At 45.9% G+C, this 12,828-nt stretch overlaps 1 protein-coding gene across 4 annotated transcripts in view; it reads left to right on the forward strand.

Annotated features, from left to right (window-relative positions):
• PIGB (phosphatidylinositol glycan anchor biosynthesis class B) overlaps nucleotides 1-12,828 on the forward strand; it is a 166,197-nt gene that overhangs the window by 63,911 nt on the left and 89,458 nt on the right. For all 4 annotated transcript variants that reach the window (XR_013609834.1, XM_078684865.1, XM_078684866.1 and 1 more), the window contains exons 5-9: nucleotides 90-220; nucleotides 394-534; nucleotides 3,313-3,364; nucleotides 3,514-3,725; nucleotides 3,995-4,059. Coding sequence is in view for 3 of the 4 variants with exons in the window: in XM_078684865.1 (XP_078540991.1) it covers nucleotides 90-220; nucleotides 394-534; nucleotides 3,313-3,364; nucleotides 3,514-3,725; nucleotides 3,995-4,059 (601 nt within the window). In the remaining variant the exon portion in view is untranslated. The remainder of the gene's footprint in view (nucleotides 1-89; nucleotides 221-393; nucleotides 535-3,312; nucleotides 3,365-3,513; nucleotides 3,726-3,994; nucleotides 4,060-12,828) is intronic.

Here is a 12,828-nt window from a genome sequence, read left to right on the forward strand (position 1 = left end):
AAATTAATAACGCGCTCTAAATACATTCCTATTGGACAGAGTTTGATACTCTTACCCTTGGAAGGTAACTCTAAGTTTTATTTCTACAGTTCTTTTGCCAGCTCTGCTCCTGGTTCAACTGGTACTGCTCTACGAGGACTCTGACGAACACAATAGAGACGGTTCTCACCATATTTGCTCTATTTTATTATCCTATTGAGGGTTCAAAGTCCAGAAACAGGTAAGAATAGCCTGCACTCGTCCTCATTTATTTTTATATGAAATAGTTACGAGGGTTTTAACCAAGCTCTAGACCAATTTAAGTGAGGCACAGGGAGTTTATGGACTGATAACATAATACTAGTAATGTGACTGTATTTAAATGATGCTGACAATTCTTTCCCTTATTTACAGTTCTAAATATCTAAGCCTTGTGGCTCTTGCATTTGTCATTCGACCGACTGCTGTCATTATTTGGATCCCTTTGCTCATCAGCCATTTTTGGAAAGAACAGAAAAAAGTGGATCTTTTTGTACACCATTATGCACCTGTGGGGTAAGATGGAATTCAGGACTGTCCACCTTAAATTTGCAGCACTCTAGAATTGGGCTGTAAACAAAAAGCAATTTTGGCAAATGTGCACCTTTCTCATGTGACATTCTGTAATTGCATATGTATAGTGCTTACTACCCTTGATAGAGCATTAAAGCGCTGTGTTCCAGAGTAACCGCCCATCCGGAACCCAATGTTAGTGACTAGTCCAGTGGTTATTGTTGGTTTTTGGGATCAGTCGTGTGCTGTCAAAGAATCCAATCCACGCGTTTACTCCGGTTTCGTTGCGGTAAAATAGATTTGTAGGAGTTAAGTGTGCTCATTAGTGGGGGTATATTAGTTCATGCAATAGTTAGTGGGATGAATAGATAGGCTGCCCAAGATTAAATATTGTTAGGTTGCTGGCACAAGTTTTCAAAGAAGGGGAGGTTGTGATCTATGAAATGAGGTGTGGGAAATTTGCAGAGGTACAATAATAGAGAATAAGGCAGACAGTCATGTGACTTAAAGTAGACTACACTCAGAGACGAGACATGCAGAGGATAAAGGTAAGGAGAGGGACATTTGTGAGGGGAGCAATAGTTTGAAGTTTGTTGTCCTTGATTTGAGTGAATGTGGGCAGTGACTCCATGTCCTATGTGGTGAGCATTGAGATGCGGTTATCGTGTTACAGAACCTAGTGCTTGGTGTTGGCAGTGTGTTTGATGAGTAAGTGTGAAAGATGGACGTACTTTAAAAAAGAAAATTATGTGTAGTATGCTGGAAGCGCTGAATTGCTCTACAGGTCCTTTTGTTGTGTGGGCAATTTTTCTTTTATGTTCTCTATTCAGCTTACTGTGTTGGCTATGAGAAGAGGTCGTCTTCTCTTTGCTCGTATAGATCTGTAGGAGGTAACGGGTTTGGGAAAGGAATGAGTGGAAATTGTAGATCAGCAGTAGCCCCCCCAGTCTTTGACTACTAGAGTTCCCTACTGGCTTCAGGCCCCCTAATAGCCATTCTCCTACAGCCATCCCCAAAGCGTAAGCCTATTGTTCCAATTGTGAAGTGGTGTCATGCTCCAGAAGACTAATTTGTCTGCCTGATGCTTAGAAAACAAGCAATACTTGAGACAAGTTTTATTCTCATTATGCTGCCTAGAGAATCTGTTAAATAAGTTGTAGTTTATTTTAACAAACAAAATTGTATTGATTGTATTGTGTTTAAAATTCGTTTTTGATGATTTGGTACAGAATTGAATCAACTTCACACCTTTCTTAGCTACACGGCTCCACTTGGTAAAGTGGTGTATTGGGGCTTCGAATTTGGCTTAGCAGTAGCCCTTCCATGCTGCAACTCCTAGGGCCTCTATTGAAGCCCAGGCAACTAATCACCAGGGTTAGAGCATTGGATCTTGGTCAGCCGACTGTTGGGTTTAGGGCTCCCATTGGATCTGGGTTACCTGACTGCTAGGGGATCCATTCGACCTAGGTCACCTGAATGAAAGGGTAGGGCTCATATTGGATCTGGGACACTTGACTGATCATGACCAGTCGGATCTAGGTCACCTGTTAAAAACGAGGGGTTTCCCTCCTATTTAACCACAACTCTTAGGACATTCGACAAAAGGGTGAGTGGTTGAGATTGCTGCCTGTTGGGGCCTGGAAGAAGTCTAGGACCAGAAATTCTGCCTCTCCACCTCCAGACATCAAGGTAAGTAGCCATGCGCCAAAACAGGGGATAAGTCATTGGGTTCCAGTGGATTAGCACTCCTGTGTACAACCCCTGTATGCAACCACAGTGTGAGGATTGCTATTACTGGACTCAAGAAGATTGTAGTCAGTGTCTGCCCTATCACCTGCTTCGAACCACAAGATGGAGGGCAATAACTCCAATCTATTAAGCGGTCCTCCCATTGTCAGTCTGTGATCCGTGATGCCATATACCAGTTCCCTACCTTATCCCCTCATTTTTAACAGGATAGGCATATAATGTAGCTTAGATCTTATGGATCTTACTAACCATTCAACACTACCCAGACAGGCTTGCGAAGGCTAGAGAAATCTGCCACATATTACAGGTCACTGCATAAATCTAACATTAGTCCACCCTGCAGGCCCCAAATTGTTATGAACCCTGAGCACAAACCTACTATTATGACAAAATGAATTGATATCACATAATGATAGTCATATGAAGGAGCAGTGCAATGCAGTCTATGCTGGTAGTTCTCCGATTCCCTTTCACTCCTTCTCCAAACCTGTTGCATCTCCTAGATCCATAAAAGAACAGAGCTCAGAACCTCCTGTAACAACCATTGGCTAGTGGATTAACAAAAGCCCAAGTAGACCCAGCTATTCACCTGATATAGCCTCTATAACCTGTACGGTGCAACATGCATGTATCACTTATATTTTAGTGTTTGGGATGATGTTTGCAGAATAGAATGCTACCGAGGTGTGGTCTAGACTGGATTACAGAAACCAGGCTATGATGGGGTGAGAACAAGTAATTCAGACTGAAAGAAATTGCACGGCTAGCGGTTACATTTTTACTCTATGCATTTTCTATCTGAGGCACAGCACCATAAAGTGATTGTCCTAGAGTGACATACTTGTTCTGTTAAGTGGCAAAGGTAGCATTAGACTCAAGCTATTTAGGTTACAATGTTGGCAGGTAGTCACTGGACTCCATCCCATGTCAATTTGCAATCATTGCTTTCTTAGATGGACAAGCCATCTGTGTATCTGAGGCCCCATCGTTGTAGGATGCATTTAAAAAACCTTGTTTTGCTTTGTGTTGCAGATTAACTACTCTGGGAATTTCTCTACTAATTGATCGCATATTTTATGGTAAGGTAAGTGTCCATCTTTTAGAAGACTATGGTATGGAATATAACTATGTATCAGAAAGCAGGTAGTCACAGTTTTTAACGCTTGAACTGTGGTAATGTAGACAAATTTGTCTATTGAAATGTTTGTGTTAACCATAGCTTTTATTTTCTAGTGGATCCTGGTTCAGCTGAACTTCTTAAAGTTCAACGTTCTACAGAATTTGGGCGCGTTCTATGGATCTCATCCGTGGCACTGGTACATATTCCAGGGACTCCCGGTTGTCCTGTGGACGCACCTCCCGTTCTTTATTCATGGCTGCTTCCTGGCCCAGAAGAGATATCGAATCCTTCTAGTAGCTGTGATTTGGACAGTGCTGATATACAGGTGGGTAGGGTGGCCTCAAGCATGACTTCAATTAACAATCAGTGATTCTTGTTATAAAGGTTCAACACTTTTACTGTTCAGCGAGGCATTATTATCTAGCATTAATGTCAAACCAGGACACTCTTTACAATAAATATACTTGGATTGGAAATTAGTTAGAATGTAGGCATAACGCATAGACACTCCAGCGGCAACCTAATATATTGCTGTTCATTTGTCAGTCAAAACTCAAATATAATGGTTTTTTTGTGTTGCATTGTTTCTTTCAGCATGTTGAGCCATAAAGAATTCCGGTTTATTTATCCTGTGTTACCCCTCTGCATGGTGTTCTGTGGTGAGGTTTTTGATTCCAGTTCCTTTTAGAAATCTGTGCATTTTTCTGTGATGGTCTCCTATATGCATTACAATGCTGTGTTTGTGTTATGCTTATCAAAGCAGAAAGGGCCCAGATGTCATCAATACTGTAGTGTACTGTTAATTACCCACTTGCGAACAATGAAAATTGGTTGCTTTTTAACATCAATTAATCAATCAATCAATCAATCATAACACTTGTATAGCGCGCTACTCACCCGGAAGGGTCTCAAGGCGCTTGGGGGATGGGGGCGGCCGCTACTGCTCGAACAGCCAGGTCTTGAGTTGTCTCCTGAAGGCGAGGTGGTCCTGGGTCCGCCGAAGGTGGATGGGGAGGGAGTTCCATGTCTTGGCCGCCAGGAAGGAGAAGGATCTGCCTCAGGCGGTGGCTCTTCGGATGCGTGGTACGGCGGCGAGGTCGAGGCTAGCGGAGCGTAGCTGGCGGGTGGGCGTGTGGAAGGTCAGGCGGCCGTTGAGGTACTTGGGGCCCAGGTTGTGGAGAGACTTGTGTGCGTGGGTGAGGAGCCTGAACGTGATCCTCTTGTTGACGGGGAGCCAGTGTAGGTTTCTCAGGTGGCCGGAGATGTGGCTGCGTCGAGGGATGTCTAGGATGAGTCGGGCGGAGGCGTTCTGGATGCGTTGTAGTCTTTTCTGCAGCTTGGCTGTGGTTCCGGCATAGAGGGTGTTTCCGTAGTCCAGCCGGCTGGTGATGAGGGCCTGGGTGACCGTCTTCCTGGTTTCGGTCGGGATCCATCGGAAGATCTTGCGGAGCATGCGGAGGGTGTGGTAGCATGAAGAGGAGACGGCGTTGACTTGTCTGGTCATCGAGAGGGAGGAGTCCAGGATGAAGCCCAGGTTGCGTGCGTGGTCTGTCGGCTTGGGGGCGGTGCCCAGGGCTGGGGGCCGCCAGGAGTCGTCCCAGGCGGTGGGTGATGGCCCAAGGATGACGACTTCCGTCTTGTCTGAGTTCAGTTTCAAGCGGCTGTTCTTCATCCACTCTGCGACGTCTTTCATCCCTTCGTGGAGGCTGGTTTTGGCGGTGTCGGGGTCTCTGGTGAGGGAGAGGATGAGCTGGGTGTCGTCGGCGTAGGAGATGATGTTGAGGTTGTGTTGGCGTGCAATGGCTGCGAGAGGTCTCATGTAGACGTTGAAGAGGGTGGGGCTGAGTGATGATTCTTGCGGGACGCCGCAGATGACTTCGGTGGCCGCTAAACGAAACGGGGGGAGGCGGACTCTCTGTGGTCTTCCAGCGAGGAACGAGATGATCCACTTCAGTGCCTTCTCTTGGATGCCGGTGTTGCTGAGGCGTTGGACTAGGGTGCGGTGGCAGACAGTGTCGAACGCGGCGGAGAGGTCCAGGAGGATGAGTGCCGTTGTTTCCCCGTTGTCGAGAAGGGCTCTGATGTCATCGGTGGCTGCGATGAGGGCGGTCTCGGTGCTGTGGTTGGCTCTGAAACCGGACTGCGAGGGGTCGAGGGATCCGTTCGTCTCGAGGAAGGCGGGAAGCTGTCTATTGACGATCTTCTCGAGGACTTTGGCAGGAAAAGGGAGGAGCGAGATGGGGCGGAAGTTCTTGAGGTCGGTGGGGTCTGCTGTTGGTTTCTTTAGTAGGGCGCTGAGCTCGGCATGCTTCCAGCTCTCCGGGAAGGTGGCGGTGTCGAAGGAGGTGTTGATGACGTCTCGGAGTTGGGGTGCGATGGTGTAGTCGGCCTTGTTGAAGATGTGGTGGGGGCAAGGGTCAGTCGGAGATCCGGAGTGGATGGTGTTCATCGTGCGGGCTGTGTCTTCGGTGGTCACTGCGGTCCAGGTGCGGAGGGTGGCAGTGGGGTGCGTTGGTTCGACGGTTGGGTGCGGGGAAGGGGTGCCGAAGCTGTTGTGGATGTCGGCGATCTTGCGGGGGAAGAACGAGGCGAGGGAGTCGCAGAGATCTTGTGAGGGGGTGATGTCGTTGTTGCCAGTGCTGGGGTTGGAGAACTCCTTGACGATGCTGAAGAGTTCCTTGCTGTCGTGGGTGTTGTTGTCCAGTCGATCCTTCAGTGATTTCTTCTTGGTGGTGCGGATGAGCTGGTGGTGCTTGCGAGTCGCATGTTTGAGGGCGGTCATGTTGTCGGCGGTCCGGTCTAGGTGCCAGGCTTTCTCGAGGGTGCGGCAGGTCTTCTTGGAGTCCTTGAGTTCGTCGGTGAACATGGGAGCCTTCTTGCTTCTGGGTTTGCTGGGAGGGCTCTTCAGTGGTGCGAGGTCGTCGGCGCAGGCGGTCAACCACTGCGTGAAGTTGCGGGCTGCTTCGTTGGGGTCCGGTGTGTTGGCAGGTGGGTTCTGGCTGAGGGAGGCGGTGAGCTGGTTGGCGGTGATCTTGCTCCAGTTTCTGTGAGGAACCTGTTGCGGGTGGTGATGGGTGGTGGTTTTTCTGAAGCTGAAGTGGACGCAGCTGTGGTCGGTCCAGTGAAGTCCGGTGGAGTGGCTGAAGGCGATGTGCTTGCTGGATGAGAAGACGGGGCCAAGCGTGTGGCCGGCGTAGTGGGTGGGGGTGTTGACCAGTTGCTTGAGTCCGAGGTTGGCGAGGTTGTCCAGCAGGGTGACGGTGTTGCGGTCCTTGTTGTTCTCCAGTTGGAAGTTGAGGTCCCCTAGGAGGATGTAGTCGGTGGAGGGAAGGGCGTGCGGGCTGATGAAGTTGGCGATGTCTTCGCTGAATTGTGTGTGTGGTCCCGGGGGTCTGTAGATGAGGGTGCCTCTGAGGGTCGCCTTTGGGTCGGTGTGAATCTGGAAGTGGAGGTGTTCGGCGGCAGTGTAGGTGACGTCGGCGTCGGTCGTGATGCGGATGGTGTCCTTGTGGACGATGGCGACGCCTCCTCCGATTTGGTTGACGCGGTCCCTCCTGATGATCTTGTATCCATCCGGGATGGCGATGTCATGAAGCTGCTGACACATTATTTCATCGACACACTTAAGCTCCTATTAAACCTTACTAGAAGGCAATGGTGCATCCTCCCACTTGCCTAGTTATCAGTGGGTATACCATGGATAAGGTGATGTTTTATCAACAATTGGCCATATCAGAGGCCCACCACACATCATTCATATAAGCACCTGGTGGTGCTACTCACTGCCCAGTTTTTACATAGCTTAGAGCAGAGGTCTTCAAACTTTTGTAGGTTGAGCCCCCCCCAGCTCAATTTGTTTAGCTGTTGGGCCCCCCCACCACCTGACAGAAATTTCTGGAAACTGGTACACCACATAATTGACCGCTGTGGGCATATCCCGGGCCATATCTAGGAAATAATGTTCAACACAATAAGAGCGTTTAGTAAAGTGCAGGTTTGTGAGTGGGTGTGCTGAAATGACAGGTTATTACACAGCTCAAACAACCATTTTCCTAAATAAAATGTGCACAAATTGTTTTTACTAGGATACTTTGTTTTACACATGACATTGATTGATAACACCATCAACATAAATGTGACGGGTGTGCCTGTTTTTCGCCACAGACGGTCAATCTGTGGATGGATTTTTGCTACTGCCTTCCTCAGGTTGTGCTCCACATCCAGGGGCAGATCTACAAGGAAGTGCCACAGCGTGGCACTGCAAGCCCTTTGGCTGCGGCACTTCCGAAGCACAGGGATGCGACATATTTACAAGAATATGACGCATATCTTTGCTTCCTCCTGCGCTAGTGCACAACCTGCAGCCATGTGATGGCGTAGGCATCCTTGCACCATGGTGCGAGGATGCCTGCGTCATAGGGAGATTGTTTTTGTGCAGGAAGGGACCCCTTCCTGCACATTAACAATCACTACAGGCATTTCCCTCTTTCAATGCATGCTGTAGAATGCAGCACGCATTAAAAGAGGGAAAAACGAGGAGAAATGAATACATTTCTCCTCGTTGCGCCTTGCTAAGCCACCTCTAGGATGGCGTAGCATTCGGACCCCTCACTGAGCAGTTAAGCCAGTCCGAGAGAGTCTGATGCAGGTGGGCGGTCACAACAAAGAGAGGGGAGCCAGGTAGGTGTCGCGTGAAATGCAGCTGCTCTCGAGCTGCAATTCCATTTCAAGTAAGCGCGTGCCTAACGCTGGAGTTAGATAGGGGCGTAATATAAGAGTACTTGCTGGACATAAAGTTTCAATTGATCTGTTCCACACACACACATGACTCACACCCACACTTGCAGCCTAACAAATTTGTACATAGCGGCCAGCAGTGATACATACACACAAAACATGCACGGCACACCACCTTTCTCCGGCCGGCTGATTTCTCTATGCTGGCCTAAACGCTCACTTGAAACTGTTTTACTAATGCCACTACACATGATCTTCATCTTCCACATAATTGCCCACTGGCTCGAGGCTGCCGGCCGTGCAGGCTGTGACCAAGTGTGTGCCTCACAGGGCCTTAGGCTGCGTTGTTCAAAAGCCTGGGGTGCGTGCTGCAGTCTTCCGCCATTACTTTTCATTTCACCTTGGGCCTGCCAACAGCTCCGAATATCTTTTTACTCTGGCGATGATGGACAATTAAATCCATCGCTCACGAGAGGCTGGTGGGTGTCTCTTGAAGGTGGTGCCCATGTTTGTGAGACGGCTGATAGCTGGACGTATGCGTGTGGTACATGAATGCTAACTAAACTGATTTGAAGTGCATCAAAACTATACAATTTAACGGAGAATGCAGGAGTTTATTCTGTACATTAACTAATTCATGCTGGGCAGGCTCAGGTTGAACGGGTCATTCCTTGAAGCACTTGGAAACAACTGTATTAAGTGTTGAGAGAGACGTGTTTATAAAATTATAAACACTACAGTGCCCTAGCTGCATATTATGCCTAAGTCTTCTCTGCGCCTCAGCGTGGGGTATAATGCATTTCTGGTACTTGGCAGCAGTTTTAAGATTTTCTTGTTGCACCAATGTAATATAATTTCATATGTTTTCCTAGTCTTCATGGCTTGATTTGATCGCGAGAAAGTGTCACTTATATGTGTTGAAATGTCACTAATAATTACCCTGAAATTACAAAAATGTCACACATGGCAATCTGAAACCTTGGCAGCTACGCAGGAGGGGGTTAATTCTTAGCAACTGTCCTGCCCGTCAAGCCTGCAGAATATCTTCCAGCTCTAGGAAATCTCCAGGCTTCACTCCCAGAACTGCAATGCTTGCATACCAGGGTGTGATGAATCTTAGGGTTGGTAGGGATTCCATGCACCATAGAACTAATTCGGAATACTTTCCATGTAACTGCTTGCCAGGTTCAGCACGTTGAGCCTGAGTGCCTGAGCCTCTTTTGCGATCAGGTCCCACCTCTCAAACCGATTCCGTGCACAAAAACCCTATCCTTAAAGGTGATTTGACATGGTGTTTGGTCCTGTACATGGTGTGCAAGTTCATGATTGGTTCATTGGGGGATGTTATGGTTTCACTGATCACCATAACTGGTGGATGTTTTTGTGTTTTGTGCTGAATTGATGTTGGCCTCTCTGAGGCCCAAACTAACTATAACTCTGTTTTAACTATTTTTATCAGGGAATGTGTTGAGTTTTTTAATGCTGTGCTTTATTACCTAGACTGTTCTGAAAAAGAGCCCACATATATGCGGCGAAGAGCACATTTGGGTAGGTGGGGAGATTGCAAAGCCCATGAGACCAAGGAAAGCATACTGGTTTAAGCGTACTGGGAGTATCCGAGCCTGTTCCCTAAAAGCTCAGTGCTAACATTGGTGATCTTTAGGCCTGGGTGAAATTTTCATTATGCTGGTGTAATCTTGCATAATTTCATATTGTGCTTCTTTTGTGAAATTCATGAAATGACTCCATTGCGTGATATCACGCAATTTCAAATCTTTTTGGCTAAAAATACTATTGCGGGAGAATGGGAACAGAGAGAACAAACAAAACATCTGCAGCTGTTGTTTTCACTATTGGTTTTAGTAGGAAATGTGTCTTCTCATTTGAAATGGATGCGAGGGCGCATTTTATACTAATGTATAGCACCAAGGGGCCAATTTATTGGTTGGCGGTAAGGATACTCCACAGCAAAAGAGTATCCTTACCACCAACCTACTGGTCCGCCCGCCGGATTTAGATGTGGGTGGACCATAGTTTGGCTGGTGGAGACTACTCTGTTTCAGCCGTGGCCACACTTCTCTGATGGAGTACGTGTTGTTTGTCTGCCGGCCCAATTTAGATTAGCTGTTTTTAACTGTCCATCATTGCCAGGAAAACCCTGGCAGTAAGGTTCGGTAAAAAACTAAAAAAGTGCCCCCCTCGCCATGGCAGATGACTCCCATGCGGATGGGCATCATTGGGTTTTTTTTTGTCAAGAAAATCCTGCTTTGGGATTTTCTTTTAGAAAATTGAAAAGGATATCAGTTTGACAGACAGATTTGTCATGCTGACAGACCCGTACATCAAAATAAAAAATGCATTGACAGGAACTGCCATGATGGTGGTTCGCATTGCTTTATAAATGACTGTTGCCTTGGAGGTCACTTCTAAATTTGGCAGGCGGGGACTCCTTCAGGGCAACAGAATAATACACTCTGACCTCGTTAACCCCATCCGCTAAGATGTATATCTGGCCCTAAATGACAGATTTGCATTCTCTTCTTTAAAACAAAGTTCTTGTAACTACGCAAAAAGAAATTACGCAAATTTCACACACTCCTAGTTATAGTCGATATGAATTGGTGGTACCGTATGGTCCAGTATCAACGGCACAAAAGGTGACATTCTGCCCCATTTCAGTAGTCTAGAAATAGATTCAGATTTACATACAGGTGAGTTTCTTGCATTATCCCCTACTTCTGGGGCATGTGGCCTTCATTAAATAGTTGTAGGTGACTTCTAGTTCCTATAAACATAATTTAATGATGCGAGGCTTGTCTAGAACAGTTTCTTCCATGCCCTATCATGATTGTGGAGACTATTTACTAAATTGAACAGTTATGATTGTAGATAATGTTGCAATAAAAACGTATGTAATGAAGTGTTCAAATATATTATTTATCCATCATAGGACACAGCATAGTCATCCTAATAAAGGAAGACCTTTTTATTTGGTGTATTATGAAAGAAGAGTACATTTAAACGATGTCCTCACTTTCTACAGAACTTATTCAGAAGACCTGGAAAATAACTGTTACCAAATTGCTGTAGGTTGGCAGTGCTAGTTATAAACACCATCAGTTTCTGTGGTCCCTACGCCAAGTAGTCTTTTCTCCCCGGTTGCTTGGCCTTGTAGTTGAACACTTCTTTGGGAGTTTGATACTTACCCTTGCATCAGTCCCGAGGCTCTTGGGGTGCTAGACTCTAGTCAGTGCCTTGAACTCCAGCTTTACTCCTGATCAGCTGGCTGCCTTGCTTGTGCTGCCAGTGGAAGGCACACGTACAACTTCTCAACCTGGTTCCTTCTCAGGTTTATAAGTCTCTTGTTTTACAATGGGTCAGTTATCTATTCTTATTTTTGTATCCTTCCTGTGTCCTGAGCACATTCATCGCTATTGTTTGATTGTTTGGCTTGTTTGTGGTCCTGGCTAGGCAAAGATCCCTTTTTATCCAGTCAATCTTCCAGTGCTGTCCTCTCTCACCACAGCCACACTGATAAACTCACAGTTGTGTCTTCCACGAGGAGTTCGGGGACATTGCCTGAGCTGCCTCTGTTAGGAAGAATGTGGTAGAGCATTGGCTTTCACTCATTAGGGAGCATACTGCTTTGGTGCTCAGGCCACAAAACATTAAGAATGTGGATAGTCTTCAATCTGTTCCTTTGTATTTACGCCATGTTTTTGCTCAATAGGTTTATTATTTCTGAATGCCCATATCCTGACAGTCTTCAGTCAAGTGTTAGTGTTTTCAAAAATATGTAATATGTGCAAACTTCATCTGAAAATTCTTTCTTATTATTAGTGCTTTTTATGATGCATAGTTGTAACGATGAACTAATGTTATTGCACCTGAAACGAGTTACCTGAAGTCATTTAGAAGAGTAGATAATAAGATGAATATTTATGCCACATTTTCGTGCAATGAACAAAAACATAGGTCCTTTGCAAAAACTGTTTTTGTAAGGACCAATGTTTTTGTTCATAACTATTACCCAAGGTCCTTATTTACCTTGAGAGTTTCCTTTGTTGTTTTTGACAACATATTCGTGAAAGACACTATCATTTCTAATATCAATGTTCAACTTGCTCCTACTGATCCCCCTCTCAATCAGTGTCCTGCTGCAAAGTCATCTCTTCCCTTGTTTCAGTGGAGCATCGAGTTAATGACAATATTAATGTACAAAGTTGTTAGCCTGTGTTGCAAATGTACCCAGAGTATCATTCTCAAGTACTTCCCCTGGAAGTGTAAGTGGTGTGCAAGTTCTATGAGCCATTGCTAGAGGGATGTTTCATATAGTGTTGATCATCTCCTGAACGCAGTTGCTGAGCGCAAAGATGGAAAATGTATTTTACCTTAAGAAATGGGTTAGTGTTAATGCTTTTGAAAATTACTTGTTTTTCTGATTTTCCACTGCTACCCTAACCATGATCATACTATGCTGAATTTGCCGAATTTATTAAAGAAAGTGTGATTTAGTTATAAAAACGATTGGTCTTTAATTTTTCACGTTCTTATGTTCCTAGGCTTGTTAGAGGCTGTTTTGTAGTCCTGTTTGATTTTACACTTCTCTTAAAACTGCTGCTGTTGGAGACTTTATTTTTCTATGTCCTATTGGCTTAGATTCTTTATGGGATGTGTCGGTACTCTTTATG

The sequence above is a fragment of the Lissotriton helveticus genome, chromosome 3_2 (genome assembly GCF_964261635.1).
Source record: "Lissotriton helveticus chromosome 3_2, aLisHel1.1, whole genome shotgun sequence".
Classification (NCBI taxonomy): domain Eukaryota; kingdom Metazoa; phylum Chordata; class Amphibia; order Caudata; family Salamandridae; genus Lissotriton; species Lissotriton helveticus.